The following is a 22864-nucleotide window of genomic DNA, read 5'->3' as shown; positions in this document are numbered from 1 at the left end:
AAAACGTTATGCAACAAGAGAGTTCTAAAATATTCTGTACAATAGTCTGATTCACAAATTCAGAAATATGACCTCAATGCAAGGTAGACATTGGCACCGGCTTGGCAATATTGATCTGCTTTTAACTATATCCTGAGAACCAGACACACTGACCCTCTAATATAAACTGGTTCGACAAGTTTTTAGTGTCAACTTGAAATGGTATTGACTATAATATTTGTGTAAACTCTTCCTGGGCCTATGCATCACCTCAATGGTGCCCTGGTATTCAATGACAAAGAATTTTCTTTCCGCACATCATTGTTTTTGACATGCACGGTTAGTTTAAGTTTTTATCAAGTGCTGGTTTCCTATCTTACAACTTAATACTAGCATAGTATATTCAGGAAACTCTTTGTAAAATATCATACATGCACTTCAAAGAAATTATCTCGAAGTGATAAGTTCCAGTGAATAGAATCTGCACGCGGAATTATAAAAAAAGAGAAGCCAAAGAAGCAACAAACTCCAAATGCTGCATCAGAAGTCAATGCCATTTAGAGTTTCAGATTGACACCATTTCAAATCGACAATGAAAAACTAGAACAACGCCAAAGATATCGTGCCAGATGATGAAAATATCATTATGTCATGCATGCTTCCACCAAATAAGTTGACAATTAAAGTATCCATGTCTCACTTGCATGCAATGCTCTCACTAAACTTATGCTGATTTTTAAAAGCCATAAAAAATACAACCAAGCTAAACGATAAATTATACCATTATTTTTTTGATAAAAATTCAAATTAACAAATCCCATGAATGATTCCAGAGGATGATAACTCCGTACTGGTTATGGAAATAAATCTGATAACTTTAAATGATATGCATAATGATAAATTAAAATTTGTATGAAACCACAACAGCACATGCTCATTACAGTCACACTCGTAGGGCATCTGAAAGATGAAATAGCACTCAAACTAACCTTAATAAAGGAACTCAACAATCAATGGCATCCCACAAGATCTACATCATAAATATAAGAAGGTAAGACAAATTACAAAAACCCACCTCAGAGTTTTGTCAAGATTTACCAGCAGTCTTTGAATTAACAGACATTAAATTGCTAGCTGGGAAAGCAATAGGGGTCAGAGGTGGTGAAGAAATTTCTTCAGTAATCTCTATCCATTGCAACTGGCCTTTCTGTCCAAACGAAGGTACAGAAAGACTGCTGCTCACCAATGCTGCAGGAGGCGAGGGGAGAGGAGATGCAAAGTTTGCAATTGTTGGTCCTAGTATTTTAGTAGCTGAAGATTCCTTAGTTTTCCTATTTACCAAGGGTGCCGAGTGAGTGATGGAGATTGCAGGTTTTGAAGTTTTTGCTGAATCAAGGGGTGGCCTAGGAAGCTCATGCAACTGGCCTACACGAGATGATTGACTAAAAGATGAAAGACTACCAGAAATTTTTGGTGAAGCAAACGGACCTGACATTGTGGAGTGACCAATAGGTCCTGATTTAGATGAAGGTTCTACTTTTGGAAAGAGGGGTGAACTACTTCCCTGTACAACTGACTCGCTAGAGTATAAATTGCCTGTTACAGGACCTGAATGAACATGCCTTTTATGTCTTTTGGAAGTAGATGCAACTGTTGCATTCAAAATAGCTACACTTTCAACTGAGGATGGAAGAGGCATTGGTCTGGCCTGTGCTCTTCTATTAGATTCTTCAGGAAGTTGTTGTCCTTTTGATATATAACTCTGCTTTGTAAGAGGAACGGATATTGAGCTATTTGGATTACAGTGACCCCCTTCTCTCATCCTGGAAGTTGTTCTCTGCCCCAAATCCTGACTTTGGCATTGTTGCAATGGATATGTTCGCAGAGTCCCACTTGCACCTGCTGTTTTCACCCCTACAGGACTGTTATTCACACACCCTGTAACACTCATACTTGCACCATGTGGAGTTGGAAGTGCATATGAATGCACAGGCTTCTGCAACTGCATCTCTTCGGTTTTATCAAATCCATCAGATTTTTTCAATGAATAAAGTGGGATGGGAGCTGATTTACTCTGACCAGTTGCAGTGCTATGCCTAAACTGTTGAACCTTTTCAGTACTTGTCTGCAAACAACAAAGATCACATGCTCAGAACCCACTATATGCAATGCATCTTACATCTAAATTCGAATAGCTGTAGATCAATAAAATCCGAAGTATGTATGATTCAGTATAAAGTCCAACATTGCCAAAATAAGTTGCGCATAGAGACTGAATATACAAGAACACCCATTTTAATGATAAAAGAATTTTAAACTTGATTTGAGGTATTTAAGAAAACTAAAATCTGGAGGGGAGTCTCCTGTCGTGTGGATGAATGAGTTTAACAATCATAGTTGATAGTGAGATACGGGGAACTTGACTATTGAATTTAAGAAGTGAGGAAGAAAGAAATTATATTATTGAAAAGGAACTAAAAGTACAAGGATGGGTTTTATGATGGGAGGTTCTTCTTTATAGGACATCCAAATTTCTTCATGGTTGGGGTCACACGATGAACCCTGTTCCCTCTCAATTTCATTTCAGTGGTACCTCATTCTCTTTCCCACAGCTGTTTCATCGTATAAGCAAATCTTGTGCCTAACTTGAGATGATGTCAAAGCCTGGAGTATCATGATCAGATGCACCATCATAATGATTTCTATTATGTATCATCATCAGCCAAAAGTGTGGCCATTGTATCATATGTATTGTACAAGACCATGCTTAGTGATCTATGTAGAGTGTTTTATTCATCTAGGTGGTTGCTCTAGGCCCTTGTCGTTTTATTAGTGTAGCCATTTTCACGGGAGGATGATTTTATCGGCCAATAAAATCATCGATTTTTTCCAACTGAAAAAATCATGACAAAATCGTAAAAATTGCCCAAAAAAACATCAATAATAAATTTAATTTTTGAGTTCATTAAATAATAAAAATTATAATTTATTATTTTTATAATTATTAATTTATAATTTATGACCCTCATATAGGTTGGAGTCCCAACGCCTTAACAACATGGTCTACATCTACTACAATCTTCGATTGTGGGTGAGGCAACTTCAGAAGACACCTAATGTGGATGCCATTTCATTGGATGGGATTGACACCACTATTGCATGGAGGGTTGAGGCCGAGAGGCCTGTCATGGAATTGACCCCTGATTGGCTAGAGGAGGTAGTGGAGGAGGAGGAGGAGGAGGAGCAATAGGAGGAGGAGGTGCCAGTGGACACCACCTACCATGGTCACCAGTAGAGGACATGGTCTACCTTCCCCGGCTCCTAGCTCTTCTAGAGGACATCAGATTCCAATGCCAGCCCCAGGGCCTTCTTCATCTAGAGGGAAAGCTATTACATTTTCTCGCAAAGGGGCAAAGGAAATCATTAGTTACTTAGTGGTTCATTTCATTGTATATGATTCATGATATGAGATACATTATTATATTTTTTATTGATATTTAGAGGCAGAGTCTGGACTCAGGTTTCAGGACATGATTCACTATAACGTGTGATGTAGCTAGACATATTAAACATCTTATATATTAGTTTTCTTTTCATATTTATGTTTCAACGCATTATTTTATGTTGTGGATGCTTTAGATACTGAAAAAATTGAAAAAAATGAATATTTTTGTATTTTTTTAATTTTGCTGATGTTTTCCCGATTTTTACAATTTTTTTCTTTTTCCAGAATCTCGTTGATTTTATCCCGTTTGCGACGTTCGCAACACTACTTTATCATGGCCTATCCTCTTAGTCCCCATCTTAGGATAGCCCTTGCCCTTATGGCTCATTCTAACCATCTCATGGAAATCGTTTATGCCCAAAATGGGTGCGTGGGGTCTTGGAGTGGATCTATTAGGATGCATGACTTAAATAAACCTTAGGTTTTTTCACTTCACCCTTATATAAAACTGTTGTTTATGTATTCTAACACTTAGAAACGACACTTATTTTATGCCTAAGCATGGATGTTCGTATGTACTTATCATACTTTGGCCTAGGTGATCATCTCCCTAGCACTTTGGGAACTTTGGACATGCATCCATCACTTGAGATCGCTCTACATATTTTCATGTGGAGACATAGCTGCCAGGGCTGTTAGTTTTTGTAGCATCGGATGGTGTTCTAGCCTCGAAACTTTGGGGAGAGGCTAAAACACATGAGTTTTCCTAAACCCATAAATCGTTTCTGGAAATTCCACTTAGAGATAGCTCAATTATTAATTGACGATCATTTAAATTTTTCCTAAGCTTAACTTAGGAAAACTGGTTAATTAATAATAATTAATTGAGAAAGGTGATAATTCTCTAGAAACTCACATAGATCAACTTGGAGATGATATCAACCATTGATTAAATTTTAATCTTAGCCAATGGAGTCCCAATTGGAGATTATAAGAAGAGGTCGATGGGTAAATGGAGAAAGACATAAGAGAGAGCCAACAATGCGAGTTCCTTGGGCAATTCGAGCTAGCCAACAGCAGAGTTCGAGCTAGATAGAGGATGCAAAGATAGATAGGGGCAGAGATAGTGATCTAGAGGATGTTTTTCAATTCCTGAGAGGCAAAGAGAGAAGGCCATATTTATTTCTCCAGGAGGTTACGCAGGGCCTACGTAGAGCTTCAAAGAGGTAGTTCGATTTAGTTGAGCTGGAGGTGGATTCAATTGCCAAAGGCCAGGAGGATCGTTTCCAGAGTAGCAGCAGGCAAAATGGCTTGAGTAGTTGTAGTTCCGGGTTGAGTGTGTGATAGGTTGTGCTGAGGTGACGCAAAAGCCTGTGCAGAGGGTTTGGACGGCTAGCTTGGAGTTATCAGTTTGTGTCGAGATTGCTTGGAGAAGAGGGTAATTTCCCTCCGTTGATTTGCCAGTATTTCTCTCAGATTGGATAGCTAGTTGGGCATCCATATTTATTGTACTCAGAATTTCACTGCTACATAATAATAAAACCCTCAACTGCTGCAGTGGTTTTCCCACATTGTGTTTTTCCGAGGACAATTGTCCAAAAAAAATTGTGTCATTTATATGTGTGTGTGTGCTAGCATTTCTCAGTTTCCAACATTTTTATTTCCGCAACATTTATTTTATTTGGTGAAGAAATTACATTGTGATTAATTCGATATTAATCAGAAAATTAATAAATTGTTAATCATTTAGGAGAATTAATTCCAGTTGTTGCATTTCAACTAATTTTCAAATGGTACTAGAGCGTATTTGACAGATAGGAGGCTCAGAGTCGAAGAGGAAATATTTCGTTGTTCAGAGGGAGCAGTAGAATGAATTTTTCAGGGGTTTTGCAGTACCTAGCCAGGCAATGTGAATTGCTGGACAGGATTCCATTTTCTAGTTGCAGGGTGGCTGGAAAGTTTGATTTGTTCGAGGAAGCGATTCTAGTAGGCAGAGGGAGAAGCAACTACATATTTTCAAAGAGTAGATTTCTAGTATGGGCAAAGAGGGTTTGTAGCAGTTTGCTAGTGCAGATTTAGTGTCAGGTGGAAGACTAAGTGCACACACAGAGGGAGTGTCATGTCCCTTCCTAAATTATTTTGGAACAAGATTAATTTTTATATTATGGGGCCAATTTTGGAGCTAGTGGGTCCCATTCGATTTTATTAGGAGATTAGACTTAGGAAAAGTTATTTTTGTTGTGGTTAAGTTACACATGGGGGCCACCCACATTAGGGAAATATGCACTCCCTAGTTCGATTTGCATGGAGGTGGTTAAGTTGTGAAAATTCCTACACTCAAGGAACCCCTACTGCAGCAAAATTGAATTTACTTTTCCTACTTGATCTAAATATACATTATCAAGTTATTTTCTGAAAAACACTGAAGTAAATTATTTCTGCAGCCTACACCAATTTAAATTGATTACATGAAAGAAGAAATTGAGCAAAGAACAATATACATAGGACATCGTTATTTTTGGACAAAATAGTCCTTAGAAAAACCCATTGCGGGAAAACCGGTGCAACAGCTTTGAGGGTTTTATATTATTAAGCAGTAGTTCTGAATACAATGTTGGATGCCCTCCCGAAATTCCAGTTACAAAGAAAAATATAATGGCGGAAAATTGAGTGAGATTACCTCACTTCACCCAGCAGTTTCCAACTGATCCGGCAACAGAATTGGCTAACCTTGGCTATCTCTGTGCTCGCCCTGCATCAACCCTACGTCAGCCTTACAAGCTCTGCGTCACCCCTACGCTGTATCTTCTGCCTCCTAGAGCTTTTGCGTCAACCTCTCCCGACTGTTCTGGCAGCTCCCCAACAGTTCTGGATTTTTGCGTGAGGGAAGCTTCTCTTCTGTGCTGGCTCTCCCTGGTTTAGCGTCAAGCCTGCATGGGCCCAGACTAACCCATCGTCAGTCCCTCTACATGTTGTGCTTCCTCCACTAGTGGCTCTCCGCCTCTCTACCTAATATTCCCGAACTATCCCTGCCCCTCTGCTGCAGAATGATCACTTAGTTCGAATTTCTCAGCTTCCTAGCCCCAGAAATTTCGAACTCTAAATCAATTCGTTCTCTCGGTGTGTGTCTAAATGAACCCCAAGCCTCCTTATACTTTTCTCGTTGAGACCTCAACGGCCGAGATTAAGTCTCTAATCAATGGCTAAGATTAAAAATTTGACTTGATCCACTTTCTAGAACACTCTCACCCATATTTTGATTAATACCCATTAATACTTTAATTTTCTTAAGTTTAGACTTAGAAACCCCATTAAAAATATTAATTATTTTAATAAAACACAATTCGGGTAGAATTTCACCAAACAGTTTTTGGGTTCTTTAGAACTCATGTGCTTTAGCCTTTCCACCAATTTTCATGGCTAGAGCACATCTGATGCTACCAAAAACTAACACTCCCTCTTAGCGAGGAATGTGCTCTAGCAACAATGCCCAACTGCATGTTGCTTTGTCTCTAAAGCATCTCCTTTCTGCGTTGTTGCTGACACCTACACTGTGTTGCTGTTGCTACTGTACTGTTGCCCATGACACTGCCACTGCCACTGCTGCATCTATACTACAACTCCCTGTCAAATGCTGCATCTGCTATACTTGCTAGCACTGCCACTGCTAACACTGCATTCGTACTGCAACTTAGTTGCTGAGAGAAGCAACTGAAAAACACCCAAAATCACTGAACTACCTGTGTTCAGCATAATACCATGTGAATGTTGGAATCTGACTGCTACTAGTCTCTGACCCTCAGAATTTTTTGTGTTGCTGCTAACTTCTACATTGTGTCATCTGCACTGCTTCCAATCTTGGTCTGCACTGATCAGTCTTTGGTTTCAGGCTACTGCATTTGTGTCTCCAATCAACCCACTGCATCATCTGACATTAAGTCCATCTCATTACTGTGGAATCTTGGGCTCCCATAGCAAGGAATTGATCCAAGAGGTTGGTTCCTCAAGGATCCTGCACACATGTAGTCCTCCCGACTACAGTTCTATATCGCCCCATTTCCCTCCTGGAGATGTGTGGGCACTCATGGCAAATTCATCTTCGTCAATTTTTGCTGGAGCAACCTTAGGATCATTTTTCGCATCCTTATCCTTTTGCTTCAAAGGACACTGGGATGCAAAGTGGCCCATCTCGTCACATCTGAAATATTTCACCTTTGAAATGTCCTTCCACTTCTGCTTCTGTTGTCCCTTTGATGCTAGAGCTGCATTCTCCTTCTCCTTCTTGGTCTTCATGCCACCCCCACTACTACTATTGAAGTTGACCTTAACCAGATCCCTCCTTAATTCTTCCTGTTGAAGGGCTGCCCACATCTCCTCCCATGAAGGTAGTCTTTCCCTGCCTAATATATTTTGGACGAAGACTTGCCATTCATCCGAGACTCCATTCAGGGCCGTCCTTACCATCGCGGTAAACTGAAGAGTAGACCCCACTGCAACAAGCTGGTCTTTGGTGTCATGAAGACATTGAAGATAGGAGTTAACCACTTATCCCTTCTGTATCAATGTCCGCTGCGAATTTTGTTCTAAGTACATCTTCCGTTGTTCGGAAGAACCTTCATATGGTGAAGACAAAGCTTCCCACATTTCTCGAGCTGTATCTTTGCCCTGCAAGCGTGAGACCACATGATCTCGAACTCCATCGAGTATGAACCTCTTCGCCTTTCTTTGCTTGGCCTTGTACTTCTTCTTCTGATCATTGTCCACAGGAACAACCACAACACTCTTGACGTAAGCTTCGAGATCATACTCCTCTAGAACAGCTAAGATTCTGGTCTTCCATATGACATAGTTGGAAGCTCCTTCCAACCTGTCCTAATCTCTAAGCCCATGTGATGCCATCTCACCCAAACTGTCGAACTGACTCCTCTAGTCATTGCAGAACACTGGTCTACTTCCTGGCAAGTGAAAAATTCAGACTTTTGGTGAGAAAAGTCCTTTGAGGAGAAAATTCCCCTTCTATGTGGCTTTGCTTTTTTCTGACGGATTTCTGCCCCGTCAAAAGCTGCGTCCTTCAAGCAGTGCACTGAGGCTTTGCATCACTCCCTCTGCCTCTGCAAACTCACGAACCGGAAATTGTACCTCTCTGTCGACTCTCTCAAAGAGAGATTTCCTCGGAATCTCTGCTTTCCCGGCAAGGACTCGCAACCGCTTCAAGAGGATTTGAATTGTTGCCAAATGCAGCTATTGGACTCTCTGCTCAGCATTGAATCTGCTCTTCCTATTTCAAAATCAATGCTCTGATACCATGTGAAAATTCCTACACTCAAGGAACCGCCACTGCAACAAAACTAAATTTACTTCTCCTACTTGATTTTAATATACACTATCAAGTTATTTTCTGAAAAATACTAAAGTAAATTACTTCTGTAGCCTACACCAATTTAATTTGATTACATGAAACAAGAAACTGAGCAAAGAACAAGATACATAGGACACTGTTATTTTTGGACAAAATAGTCCCCAGTAAAACCCAATGCAGGAAAACCGGTGCAGCAGCTCTGAGGGTTTTATATTATTAAGCAGTAGTTCTAAATATAATGTTGGATGTCCTCCTGAAGTTTGTTTGTGGTATCTTGCAGTGGAGTTTGGGTCAGATATTTTCCGAAGAGGAGGCAAAGGAGGATTGTTGTCATTTTGGATAGTTTGGGAGCTGGAGGAGTGTACTACTTTGCAGAGTGACTATCGCACTTCCTAGGCCAGCGCAAAGGTAGGTAGAGTATCAGTCTTTGAGGCTAAGCTTTACAATGGAGGTTAAGGGAAATACTTTGGGAGTTGTTTGCTTCATTTTCCTGAGCTTGGAGGAGGATTTCGTGGGTGTTCCTTGCAGGCCGTATTTCTTGAGCAATTTGGAGGGCATAGGCCATATTGGACGTTGAATTTGGGAGGTTGGATTCAGGCCAAACCTTTTTTGAGTTTTTGTGGGTTTTGGCTAAGGACCTTGCGGCTGAAGTTTCATCATTTTCTAAGCACCGGAGACAAGGTTTATTGCAATACCTTTCCAAACAGCAGTGTAGTTACTGGGAGGCAGCGTATACCATTAGAGCAGTCATTTTCCAACTTTGAAATTATTGTTTATCACTTGGGTTTTGTCAAGCTTGCCCTTGAGGCAAGCCCAGGTGCATTCTCCATACTCTTGTACTTGCTCCATTTCATTAATAAAATGGCTCAGCTGGTTCTCATTTCTAGAGTGTGTTGAATATTTTCTGATTGTTTGATTTTTCTATGTAAAATCGTATTTGCTTTTGCATATCACTTTTTGTTTAAGTTTGGAACATTACAATGGTATCAGAGCTTAGCTTCTGGCTCAACCGAGGGAAAACTTTTTTATGAGTGTGGGGGACCAGCAGAATATTACCTACAGGAGGTAGAGGTATTGGAGCAAGGAAAGGGAGTTAGAGATTACTCCAGACACGGAGGATCATGGGAAGGCTGTGGTAGCAGAAGATATGGGTGAGCCTAGGAGTAGGGAGGAGATGGCCTTCGATAGTCTCTTGAAGGCTTTGAGTGATTTGGCAAAAGGGAAGAAGGGGATGTTGGATGAGATCAAGATGCAAAACCGGGAGTAGAGCACTCACCAGGAGTTTGTAGTTGGAGAGATTTCAGGGGCCTCTCAACAGTTCAATCACCTTTCACTTATTGCGCAGCGAACATCCTTGAGTGAGCCAACTTGAGCTACTTTACCCTCTTTTATACCTTTGGCGTAGGGTGAGACTAGTGGAGGAGAGGATCCATCGTTGATGGGGGAGCATTTCCGGGAGTGGCAATCCATGGGGGCAGAGTTCAGAGAGGCTCTGACTTTCAGAAACTTTTGCAAGATCAAATAGAATGGGAAGGGGAAGGGCTATGGCACACAGAACTATGAGTTGCATTGTTCTATTGGGAAAATGTATTTCCCAACATATGATGGCACTACCAAGTGCACAACATGCGCTGGATAAAGAAGCTGGACATATATTTCCAGCTGAAATGGATGACAGAGGTAGAGGCCATCAAGATGGCCACATTGCACCTGGATGGGGAGGCACACGATTGGTGGTTTCATGGTTTGTTCACTCTGGGGCACGCCAGCGTGGCCTCCTATGAGGACTTCACGTGGAGAGTAGTGGAGCGCTTTGATCGAAGGGATCCAGAGGCTCACTTCAGGGAGTTGACCCAGCTCAAGTAGACAAGACATCCAGAGCATTATATCTCCACATTTTTTGAGGGTCTCACTCATGGTACCTAATTTTCAAATGCAAGGAGAGTATACACATTTGTAGAGGGGTTGACAGAGCCATTGCGGGGACTGGTGGAGTCACACAAACCATCTACTCTTTTGGAGGCAGTATCTTGAACTCGAGATTTGCAGGGGGTTATTCCCAAGGCCCGAGCTCCATTTCGCTCACGCACTCCCTACCCTCAGAAGGGAAGTGACACTAGAGCGCCCACAGCGCAGAGAGCATCTCAAGGGCGAGGTTAGTTGGATGACGAGACCAAGAGAGACCTCAGGAGGAGGAAGTTATGTTTTACATGCTGAGAGCCTTGGGCACTAAGTCATCAGTGCACAGCGAGCAAGACCCATTACATCAAGGTCTTCTCAGATCGTGATTAGGAGGATGATGGGGAGTTGGAGTTTGGTGGCGGAGACAACGAGGATCTAGCAGGGAGGGGACCACCACCACCACCACCACCACCACAGGGAGGAGCATCTTTCGTACCAGTCGGGGGAGTCCTAGATTCTTTGAGTATTCCCAAATTTTTGACCTTGAGGATTAAAGGTACGGTGCAGGGGCAGCGTGTCTCAGTTTTAGTAGACAGTGGGGCCACCCACAATTTTATTGATGCTCGGATGGTCTAGAGGAGGGGTATCACCATTACAGAGTTTGATGGGTTTTCAATCCTAATACCAAGAGACATGACTATGCAGTGCACTGGATATGTTCTCGCTCTGACAATGATTATGGGGAACTATTCGATGACAGACCACTTTTTCATGGTGGATGTACCAGACACCAATGTGGTGTTGGGTGTCCAATGGTTGTATTCCCTTGGCTAGGTTACCACCGATTGGAAGCAGCTTGTGATGGAGTTTGTTGGACCAGATGGCAAGCCAGTGGTTCTTCGGGGCATGCATTCGTACCCCCCTCAGACAGTTTCGGCCCACAAGATGGAGGTCGATTTGAGGCATGGAGACATAGCATGGGCAATAGAGCTAAGGATTTCAGAGGCTAGGGGGAAGACCATGCCACCACATCCAGACATACAGAAAATACTAGATAGATATCCGGTAGTCTTTGGAGATATACCACCGGGACAACCACCTACAGGGCATTCGAGCACACTATAGAGTTGGAGCCTAGTGTGCAGGCAATCATCACTACACCCTATAGGCATCCCAAGGCCTATAAGGACGAAATTGAGAGGGTCATCAGGGAGTTATTGGTGTTGGGTCACATCAGACCGAGTTCCAATCTGTTTGCTTCTTCAGTTGTGCCGGTGAAGAAGAAGGATGAGACTCTCCGCATGTGTATTCACTATAGGGCCCTCAACAAGAAGACACTGAAGAACAGGTATCCCATTCTGCACATTGACTAGTTGATGGATGAGCTTAGAGGAGCCAAGTACTTCCCTAAGATAGATTTGCGGTCAGGGTATCATTAGATTCAGGTGAGAGAGCAAGACATCCCGAAGATAGCTTTCAGATGTCATTATGGGCATTTCGAGTTCCTGGCCATGCCTTTTGGGTTGACAAATGCACTGACTACTTTTCACTCGTGCATGAACCATGTGTTCCAAGGCGAGTTGAGGAGGATTGTACTAGTATTCTTTGATGACATCTTGATCTACAACAGGACATGGGAGGAGCACCTATAGCACTTAGAGACAGTCTTGTGTATATTGGAGGAGCAACAGTTTTATGCCAAGATATCCAAGTGCGAGTTTGGGCTAACAAAGATGCTTTACTTGGGACACATCACAGGTGCAAATGGGGTCAATGTGCACGAGGAGAAGATTCGGGCCATTCGGGATTGGCTAGATCCCCGAGATGTGACAGCATAGAGAGGATTTTTGGACATCTGTACCTATTATCGGAAGTTCATGAAGGGCTTCTCACAGTTGGCATCAAGCCTCACTGATCTAACTAAGAAGGGGGATTTTGCGTGGACAGAGGGAGCTCAAGTAGCATTTGATCGCCTTAAGGAGGTGATGAGTTGTTGCCCGGTATTGGAGTGTGATGCATCAGGTGTGGGGATTAGGGTAGTCTTGTCCCAAGGAGGGCACCCCATTGCTTTCGAGAGTCGAAAGCTTCTACCTCATGAGATGTTGTATTCCATTTACGACAAGGAGATGTTGGCCATAATGCATGCTTTGGCCATGTTTAGACAGTACTTGGTGGGGAACCGATTTTGGGTGAAAACGAATCACAATAGTCTTCGCCATTTCATGGGGCAGCAAGGCGTCAATGACAGACAGCAGAGGTGGGTCAGCAAGGTGCAAGCCTACGATTTTGATATTGAGTATGTGGGGGGAAGCACTACGTAGTGGCAAATGCACTGTCCAGGACACCAGTCGGGCTTTCACTCATGAGCATTTGTCATGATTGGAAGGCTTAGTTATTGTTAAAGTACTCCAAGGATCGTCGGGTGTGCGAGATCTTAGATGGCAGTTATGAAGATGAGCGCTATAGGGTGATGGATGAGGTTATTTATTCTAAGGGGCGCATATTTTTGGTTTCGGGATCCCAGTTGAGATAGCGTGTCCTTCGAGCAACTCATGATTCTCCTTTGTTTGGGCACCAAGGGTTTAGGAAGACTTATATGGCACCAAGAAAGCGCTTCACTTGGAAGGGCCTCAAGAGAGACGTGTTGAGGCATGTGCAAGAGTGCGAAGCTTGCTAGAGGAACAAAGGGGAGTTGACCCATCCAGGAGGATTGTTGCAACCTCTTCCCATCCCTAAGGGGAAATGGGAGAGCATATCGATAGATTTCATCACTGGACTTCCCTCGGTGCAAGGGAGGGATTATATTTTTGTGGTGGTCGATCGGCTGACCATGTTCACACTTCTTTGCCATACCTACACAATATTCAACCTCACAGGTGACAGAGTTGTTCTTCAAGGAGGTCTTTCGTCTGCACGGACTCTCTAAGACTATAATCAGTGACTGAGATAGTTGATTCATGGGAGGATTTTGGCAGGAACTCTTCAGGCTAGTCGGCACTGAGCTCACCCCGAGCACCAACTATCATCCACAGACCGATGGCCAAACAGAGAAGGTGAACTAGTGGTTAGAGGGTTATCTCAGAAACTATGTGACAGGGTAGCGGAGGGCTTGGATTTGATGGTTGCATCTAGGAGAGTATTATTACAACACCACCCATCACATGTCCATTGGTATGACTCCTTTCCGTGCTTTATATGGTTATGATGCTTTGTCTTTTGCTAACATTGTTTTTGGAGACAACAGGGCCCCAAAGGCCAAGGATTGGATCCTAGAGAGCCAAGATATCCTCAAGGATCTTAAGGATAACTTACAAACAACCCAAAACCAGTAGAAGATGTATTCTGACCAACATAGAGTAGAGAGGCATTTCGAGGAGGGGGACTTGATCTACCTTCAATTGCAGCCTTACTGTCGATCCATGGCAGTGTGGAAAAAGTCAGATAAATCCCAAAAATCCAATTTTTTCAGCAAAATGATTAAATCGGGAATAAATCGAATTAATCTTGATTTTATCGGGAGTCGACCGAAAAAGTCGTCCATCTTTCCCAGGCTGCGGATAAGAGGCTGAAAAGGGGTAAAAAACACATTTGCTTGTTGTTTTTGCTCCCATTCGTCCTTGTGGAGAGAGTAGTTGTTTGCCATTTCCCAAGAGGAGGAGATTTGCTAGTTTTGTGGTGGGGATTTGGAGATTTGTCCACTGCTCAACATGAGAGATTCAAAGTGCCGAATTGTTGCTGCCAGGTATGTATTTTAATTTCTCTCTTAGTCTTTGTTACACAAATGACTTCTTAAATCTTTCTATAATTCTATTAGTTTGTTTTTATCTTATTTTTGCCTAGAATTTTGAATCAAAACATTGTTTATAATCTAGATTGAAGCAAAACTTCAACTTTCAAGAATCAAATGACAAAAATTCAAACCCTTGTTTACTGAATCTGAGTGTGTTCAAGTGAGTGAGAAGAGGCAATTAAAATCTAAAATCAACAATTGCGTTTGCGTTTGCTTCTTATGTGATGGGGATTTTTTAATTTTTTTCATTTTTTTTATGCCCAGGTTGAAATTCAAGTTCAAAGTTTAAAACAAAATGCCAAGGCTTTTGGACGCTATGTGGGAATATGGTGAACCTAATACTATACCCGAATCTGGGGGGATCAATAGAATGTATTTGACTTGCAAGTTGTGTGGCAAGCATATGTCAGGAGGTATCAACAGATTAAAATTCCATTTGGGGCAAATTCCGGGGCAAAATGTAGACCTTTGCCCAAATCCATCTCCAGAAATCATCTGACAGGCCATTCAATCGTTGATGGATAAAGAGGAGGGCAAAGACACCAGGGAAACACTAAAAATCCAACTTGTAGGGGCCTCAAGAGTGGGGGGAAGTGAGAGTGCTTCTTCAACATCACCTTCCAAACCCATATGTCACAAGCCCTTAGCTTTCCCATCTTTTTTTGTTCCTAGAACCACACCTGGTGCACAACCTGGTATGAAATCGACACTTAAAATAAAGGAAAAGGCAAAAGCTGACAGGTTGGTCAGTAAGTGTCTTCTATGGAGTGATGTTCCTTTCAACATTGCAAGACAAACCCATTCTACCAACCTATGTTTGATGTTGTTTCTATCATTGGCCCGAGCTACAAAGCCCCCACCTTTGCAGAATTGAGAGAGCCTCTTCTTCAAGATGAAAACACTGATTGCACTTCTAGATTGGAGGAATTTAGGGCATCATGGGAACACACTGGATGCATAGTCATGTCAGATGGTTGCACTGACTAGAAGGGTAGGAACTTTCTTAACTTCTTGGTTAGTTGTCCCAAGGCGGCAATGTTTATGAAATCTGTTAATACATCTGCACACATTAAAGATGCACGTTTATTATGGGAGTTGTCGGACATCTTCATTCAGGAAGTAGGCCCAAGCAATTTTGTCCAAGTCATAACGGACAACGCTGCAAATTATGTTGCAGCTGGCAAGTTGCTTATGGTGAGGTATCCTAACTTGTTTTGGACGCCTTGTGTTGCTCACGGCATTTGACTTGATGTTGGAGGATATAGGTAAGATTCCTATTGTGAGGGATATTGTTGAATCATCCAGGAGAGTAACAAAATTTATATAATCATGCACCTGTGCTTAGCTTGATGAGAAGATTCACCAACAACAAAGAGTTCGTGCGTCCTGCCATTACACGATTTGCTGCTACTTTCATATCTCTTTAGTCTCTGTTGAATTCTATGTGGGATGTGAAGAGCATGTTTCTTTCATCAGATTGGCGTGCTTTATCTATTCGCGACAAACCAAAGGGAGAGGGCATATGCAGACTAGTTTCATATGATCAAAGATTTTGGGCAGGAGTAGAGGAGGTGTCAGGCCAGGGTAACTCCAGAATGGGCAGAGAAAAACTGATTGCATAATTCATTAGCTAACTATCATTTATATACATAAATGGGATGGATCAGTTCATCTTCTTGATGACTGTTCGCGTTCCAGTTCACCCATCCGTTGAGGATTAGGTGTCAACATTCCCCCCCTTAATCTGAACGGATGTTGGTGAGTCCAAGCATCGTTCTGAATCTTTCAAGCTTTTCTCTTCCAAGCGCTTTGGTGAAGATGTCTGCAATTTGCTCGTTTGTGGAACAATGACGGAGATGGATTGTTTTGGCCTCAACATGATGTCGGATCAGATGATATTTAGTATTGATGTGCTTAGTACGATCATGGAACTTTGGGTTCTTGGCCAACTTTATTGCAGAGGTGTTATCAATCATGAGTGGAGTTGATTGTATTTGTTTTACCTGCAAATCTTCAAGAATTTTCCTGAGCCACACAATTTCTTTCGTTGCTTCAGCTGCTGCCACATATTCTGCTTCTGTTGTGGACTCTGTTGGTACTGATTGTTTGCGTGATCTCCAGGAGACAGCCCCTGATCCAAGACTCATAGCATATCCTGAAGTAGATACCCCAGTTTCTTTGTCTCCATCGAAGTCTGAATCAGAGTATCCAATCAAGTTGAAGTCGTCCACCTATGTATACTTGATTCCAAGGTCTTGAGTTCCCTTCAAGTACCTTAGAACTCTTTTTGCAGCAGACCAATGTCCCTCACAAGGCTTTTGCATAAACCTGGAGAGGATTCCAATAGCAAATGAAATGTCTGGTCTGGTAGTAGTGAGGTAGATGAGACTTCCTACAAGCTGTCTATACTTTGTTGCATCCTCAAATTCCTTTCCTTCAATAGATGTGAGCTTCAAGTTTTGTTCCATTGGAGTAGAAAGAGGATTGCACTCTGTCATGCCAAATCTGTTTAACAAATCTCCAATGTATTTCTTTTGAGAAAGAAATATGGACTTTGGATGTTGGGTTACTTCAATGCCAAGATAGTAATGAACATAGCCCAAATCAGTCATTTCAAAAAAATTTCCTAATTCTTTCTTTATGGATGCAATATAGCTTTCATTGTTCCCTGTCATTAAAATATCATCTACATATACCACAAGATATACAACTGTTTTGCCAACTCTCTTAACAAATAAAGTTGCATCATCAAGATCAAAATGATTGAAGTTGAGTTTCAGAAGATGCTCAGTTAGTTTTTCATACCAGGCTCATGGTGCTTGTTTGAGGCCATACAAGGACTTCACAAGTTTGCATACTTTATGTTCATGTCCTTTCACAGCAAATCCTTCAGGCTGGGACATAAAAACATTCTCTTTTAGATCTCCATTCAAGAATGCAGTTTTTACATCCATTTGATGGACTTTCCAACCGTTCTGAGCAGCTAGTGCAAAGAGTGTCCGGATGGTGGCCCATTTTGCTGTCGGGGCAAAAGTTTCCTCATAATCGACCCCTTCCTTCTGTGCAAAACCTTTTGCCACAAGCCTAGCTTTGTGCTTGTCAAGTGAGCCATCAGCTTTGTATTTGTTCTTGTAGACCCACTTGCAGCCAATTGGTTTGGTTCCAAATGGAGGATCAACCAGCTTCCAAGTGCCATTCTTTATGAGGGCATCATACTCCTTCTGCATCGCTTCTTTCCATTCATCATGAGAAGCAGCTTCTTTGAAGGAAGTTGGTTCAAAATCTGTAGACAAGTTCAATTCACAATCATAAGTAACATCCATATCAACAGGTGAATTAGAGTTATCTACATCACCTTCATCTTGTCGGTTTGTATTTCTGGTTCCTGTTTTTCCAATTTCATCAGGATGAACACTTTCAAGTGTCTTTGTTAGCCACTTTGGGGGACCTTTTTGAGATGGTCCAGGCTGCTCTGTTGATTGAGTTGGGTCTGAATCAAGATTGAGTCTCCCAATTCTATCAATTACATCACTTAAAGCATCATCCGTTGTTGGAGTGTCATGCAGGGGAGATTGTTCTTCAGAAGAAGATTCCACATGTTGATCTAGTATAGGAATCCCCCCTTCAATATGTGGAATCTGATTATCAAACTCTTGAAATGATTTTGGTTTTGTGAATCTATCCAAGCGATCAAGTTGCCGCTCAACAACACTGTCAGATTTGGATGATTCAAGAAAAATGACATCTCTAGATACAACAAACTTTTTATTTACTTCATCATAAAGACGGTATGCTTTAGATGTGTTTGAATACCCCAGGAAGATACACTTACGACTTCTAGCACCAAGTTTGTTTCTATGTACCTTTGGTATTAAAGCATAACAGGTGGAACCAAAGATCCTGAGATGTTTTACCGAAGGAACATGTCCATACCACAATTCATAAGGAGTCTTGTTTCTTATAGCACTAGATGGACATCTATTCTTTATATATGCAGCACATAGAACAGCATCAGCCCAAAACATTATCTTTACATTTTTGAAGAAAAGCATGGATCGCAACATATTCAAAATTGTTCTGTTCATTCTTTCAGCTACACCATTCTGTTGAGGATTATAAGGCACAGTTGTTTGATGTTTAATCCCATGTTGGCGAAGATAGTGTTCAAATTCATTTGATGTATATTCTTTTCCATTATCAGTGCGAATAGACCCAATATGAGATTGTGCATCATTTTCAATCCACTTATGAAAATTCTTGAATGTTTGAAAAGCATCAGATTTGTTCTTCAATAAATAAACCCAACACATTCTGGTGTAATCATCAATAAATGTCATGATATATTTATTTCCATTTGCAGAAGGAACAGCCATTGGACCACATAAATCTGAATGAATGAGTTCAAGCTTCCTATGTGCTCTTGAATGTGAATCATGAAAAGACTGTTTGCTATGCTTTCCTAGAATGCAAGCATCACATTGCTTATGTTTTCTAGGAATTGTAGGCAAACCAGCAACACCATTTTTCTTCAACAAGCGGAGACTATCATAGTTTAAATGTCCAAATCTAGCATGCCATAATAAACTTGACGGAAGTGTACCTTCTTCATGATGAGAAATATATGAGAAATGTTGTGCATGAGCAGAGGTTCCTTGCAGTTTAAGAAGTCTTTCTTCTTCTATACCCCTCATGACAAGTGAGTGGTCAGATGCCTTTCTTACCTCAAGCTTTCCATCAAACATGTGAATGGAGTGACCTTGCTGGCGGATGTGGACAACAAGTTTCTCTTGAGCTGTGGGAGATATAGAACATGATCCAGAAGAAAGTCTGGAAGACCATGCAGTTTAAGCTTGATTGTGCCAAGCCCTGATGGCTTGATTTTTGACTGATCTGCAAAGTATACTGCTCCATCAACATTATCAAGGAAATCTTCAAAAAAATCTTTCCTATGAGTCATATGACAGGTTGCTCCTGAATCAAGCAACCAATCATTTTTCGAAGAAGCAAGTGAAGCATTAAACAAATCTTCATTTACTCCAATGTTACATTGTGTCTCAATATAGTGAGCGGATTCAGGTGCTTTACCTTTGTCTGTGTCATCAGTTTTACCTTTCTGCTGGTTTCTTCTCTGCTCAATTTTGTCCCATGGTAGCTTGCATGTAGAAGCATCATGTGATCCATTTCGTTTGCAGCGAATGCAATGCAGATCTGCTTTTTCTGCTTGAGAATGTCTGCCCCCCCTGCCTCTGAAGTATCTTCCTCTTCCTCTTCGTCCACCTCTTCCTCTTGTAGAATCTTGAGCAGGATGCTTTTCTTTATGAGCAAGGCAAACAGTCTCTTCAGAAGATTCAGGGACTGTCTTCTTTCCAAAGGCTTTCTCTCTTTCAGCAAACTTTTTCACAAGAGACTCAAAGGTTATGTCTTTAAGATTTCCATTTGCTTGTAAAGACTCAAGATAATTGGAGTAGGTAGGATAGAGTGCTTTGAGAAAGGCAATAAGAGAGATATCCAGCTCAACCTTAGTGGATTTAATATCATGCATTATAGACTTTATTTCAGATGCAAGAGCAAGAGGATCATTATTTTTCAGTTCAAGAGTGAAGAGTTTAATCATGAGCTGAACAACTTCAAGTGCAGAATGTGAATCATAGAGTTCTTTCAGCTTTTGTAAAGCTTCAAAGGTAGTGGATTAGGATGAAATATGACGACTTACTTCTTCATTTACAGATGCTACGATCAATGCATAGGCTTTGCTGTTCTTGTTTTCCCAAATGACAAGTTCTTTATCTGATGTAGGCTGCACAGGGTCTTTGTCTTCTTCTCCGACACACACTCCTTTCCACAACTCATTGTAGATGAGGGTGTGTTTTACCATCCGAGACCATTCTGAATAGTTCTCCTTGCCAGTGAGAACTATTCCGACCATAGAAATGATTGAATGCATTCTGTAAAAGAATGTCTCTGCTAAAAAAAACTTCTGTTGATAAAAAAAAAACTTTTGCTAAAAAATCCTTATGCCACAGCCTTATGCACTTTATTTTCTTCTAACGTTTGATAGAAGCATCAGCATTTCTTATATCACTGCAATATTACTATGTTTTGAAAAATGCACAATGGATCACTTCAATATATATATCACTTCATTCTATTAATATATCACTTCAATATATTAAAAATGCGCAAGGGATATATCACTTCAATATATATATCAATGCAAAATTATTATGAAAGCAGCGCAATATATAAAACTTTTGAATGATACAAATGTTTTTGAACAATACTGAACACTTTCAACTATCCCAGCAGCTTCGTGTCAAGAATGCATGGAAAACGACCTTAAGCAATCAAACCAATACACTCTTCTCGCTTCAGAATACAAGTGTCGAACCTCTGCATCACACTGCTTCTGCCATTGCCGTCTCTGGCAAACGTCAACCCTATTCCAGGAACATCAATCCCAACGCTTTCGCTTTTGTTTTGTAGGCTTGTACCCACATAGAGCAACTGCAACAGCTTCATGCCCGCATGATCACAACGGGACTTGATCACAACACCTTTTTGCTCACAAAACTGGTTGCAACGTACTCTCAGTTGAGTGAAATGGATTGCAGTAACGTAAGATCTCAGAGGTCATGGCAATCAGGGACCGGAAAGCACTCGGATTCACGCAGGCTTTTTATCCATCACCGGGTGCCACACCCACTAAACTCTGCCAGCGCTTTGCTGGAATCCGTGCAGAAGCCCTTGACGGGACGGTGGACGAAAGGAGCAGCGTGCTCACAAGAGGCAAGGACCCCAATGACCCAGTTCACCAGTACTTGAAAAGGGATTACGAGTATGGTTTTGTATCGAAAATTGAATCCGAGTCCATACCCAAAGGACTTTCTGAGGAAACCATTAGGTTAATTTCAGCAAAAAAGAAGGAACCCGAATGGCTATTGCAATTCAGACTCAATGCTTACAAACAGTGGCTAAAAATGGCAGAGCCCAATTGGTCGAACCGAATTCTCTTCCGGTGAAACGCCTAATCCATTTGCAGCCATAGAATTGGTTTCACTTACTGCTACTCCGCAAGTGGTAGACGGTAGACGGAGAGGGAGGAGAGCGGCAGACGGAGAGGGAGGAGAGCGAGAACAGGCCGCAGAACAATCAATGACTCTTAACCGATACTCAGAGACCCAATGACACGCAGGACAGAGGCATTATGGCAAACGTTCAGGCAGAGGCGCCAGTGAAACGTTCAGGCAGAGGTGCCAGGCAAACGTTCAGGCAGAGGCATTATGGCCAGAGGAGTTACAAGGAATCTGGGACCTGTGCTCTGATACCATGTCAGGCCAGGGTAACTCCAGAATGGGCAGAAAAAAACTGATTGCATAATTCATTAGCTAACTATCATTTATATACATAAATGGGACGGATCAGTTCATCTTCTTGATGACTGTTCGCGTTCCAGTTCACCCATCCGTTGAGGATTAGGTGTCAACAGGAGGCGTGTGCCATTTCAGAACCTTTGGTAAGGGTTCTTCGGTTGGTTGATGGAGACAAGCCCACAATGGGCCTACTTGTATGAGGCCATGGATAGGGCGAAAGAAGCCATTCATGCTTATTATGAAGATAAGGGAGATGAGGGGTTAGAGAAACAACAGTTCATATGAAGAGTGATTGATGAGCGATGGAACAATACCCCCATCACCCCCTTCATGTTGCAGGTATCTACCTCAACCCCGCATTTGCTTACGCCTGTGGTTTCAAATTTGATGCCGAGGTGATGGATGGATTCTTCACTTGTGTTGAGAGGATGGTGGCATCTGAGCAAGAACATGAAGATATTTCTAAAGAAATGGAGGTATATAGGACGGTAGGTGGCACATTTGATTTTACCATGGCTATTAAAAATTGGATGACCAAAATGCCAGGCAAACTTCAGTTTGTTTCAAAATTTCAAGTTTAGAATTTCAATGCTTTTTTTTATGTTTCTCATTTTTCTTTTAACTTGTAGATGCTTGGTGGACATGCTACGGTGGTAGAGTACCACATCTCCGAAAGCTTGTCGTTCGACTGCTCAGCCAAACATATAGTTCCTCTGGGTGTGAGCGCAACTGGAGTGTATTTGACAAAATACATAGCAAAAAGCACAATAAGCAAAAAAAATTCAAATTAATTTTTTTGAATTCATTTGATTACTTTTAATATTTAATTTTTCTAAGTACTAATTTACAATCTGTTGACCATTACGTGTCAACGACCTACAGCAGTACACTCCCTTTTTCGCAAAAGGGATAGCACCTGATCGATGTGTCTGTGTCGTCCAGCTATCAACATTAGCCTGATTATCATATTATAATGTAAACCCATTCTGCATATATGTGATGTAAATAATCTCAGCGAA

General features: G+C 41.5%; 1 protein-coding gene across 7 annotated transcripts in view; it reads right to left on the bottom strand.

Annotated features, from left to right (window-relative positions):
- Positions 1–851: 851 nt before the first annotated feature.
- The window catches only part of LOC149197770 (uncharacterized protein At2g33490-like), a 541003-nt gene continuing 518990 nt past the window's right edge, over positions 852–22864 (bottom strand). For all 7 annotated transcript variants that reach the window (XM_089405960.1, XM_089405959.1, XM_089405962.1 and 4 more), the window contains one exon: positions 852–2104. In XM_089405960.1, coding sequence (XP_089262086.1) covers positions 1067–2104 — 1038 coding nt within the window. In that variant the 3' untranslated portion in view covers positions 852–1066. The remainder of the gene's footprint in view (positions 2105–22864) is intronic.

This window comes from Pinus tabuliformis, chromosome 2_2, assembly GCF_031772625.1.
Source record: "Pinus tabuliformis cultivar Carrire ecotype Pingquan chromosome 2_2, CPIR1, whole genome shotgun sequence".
Classification (NCBI taxonomy): domain Eukaryota; kingdom Viridiplantae; phylum Streptophyta; class Pinopsida; order Pinales; family Pinaceae; genus Pinus; species Pinus tabuliformis.
This window is presented reverse-complemented; position numbering and strand designations above follow the sequence as displayed.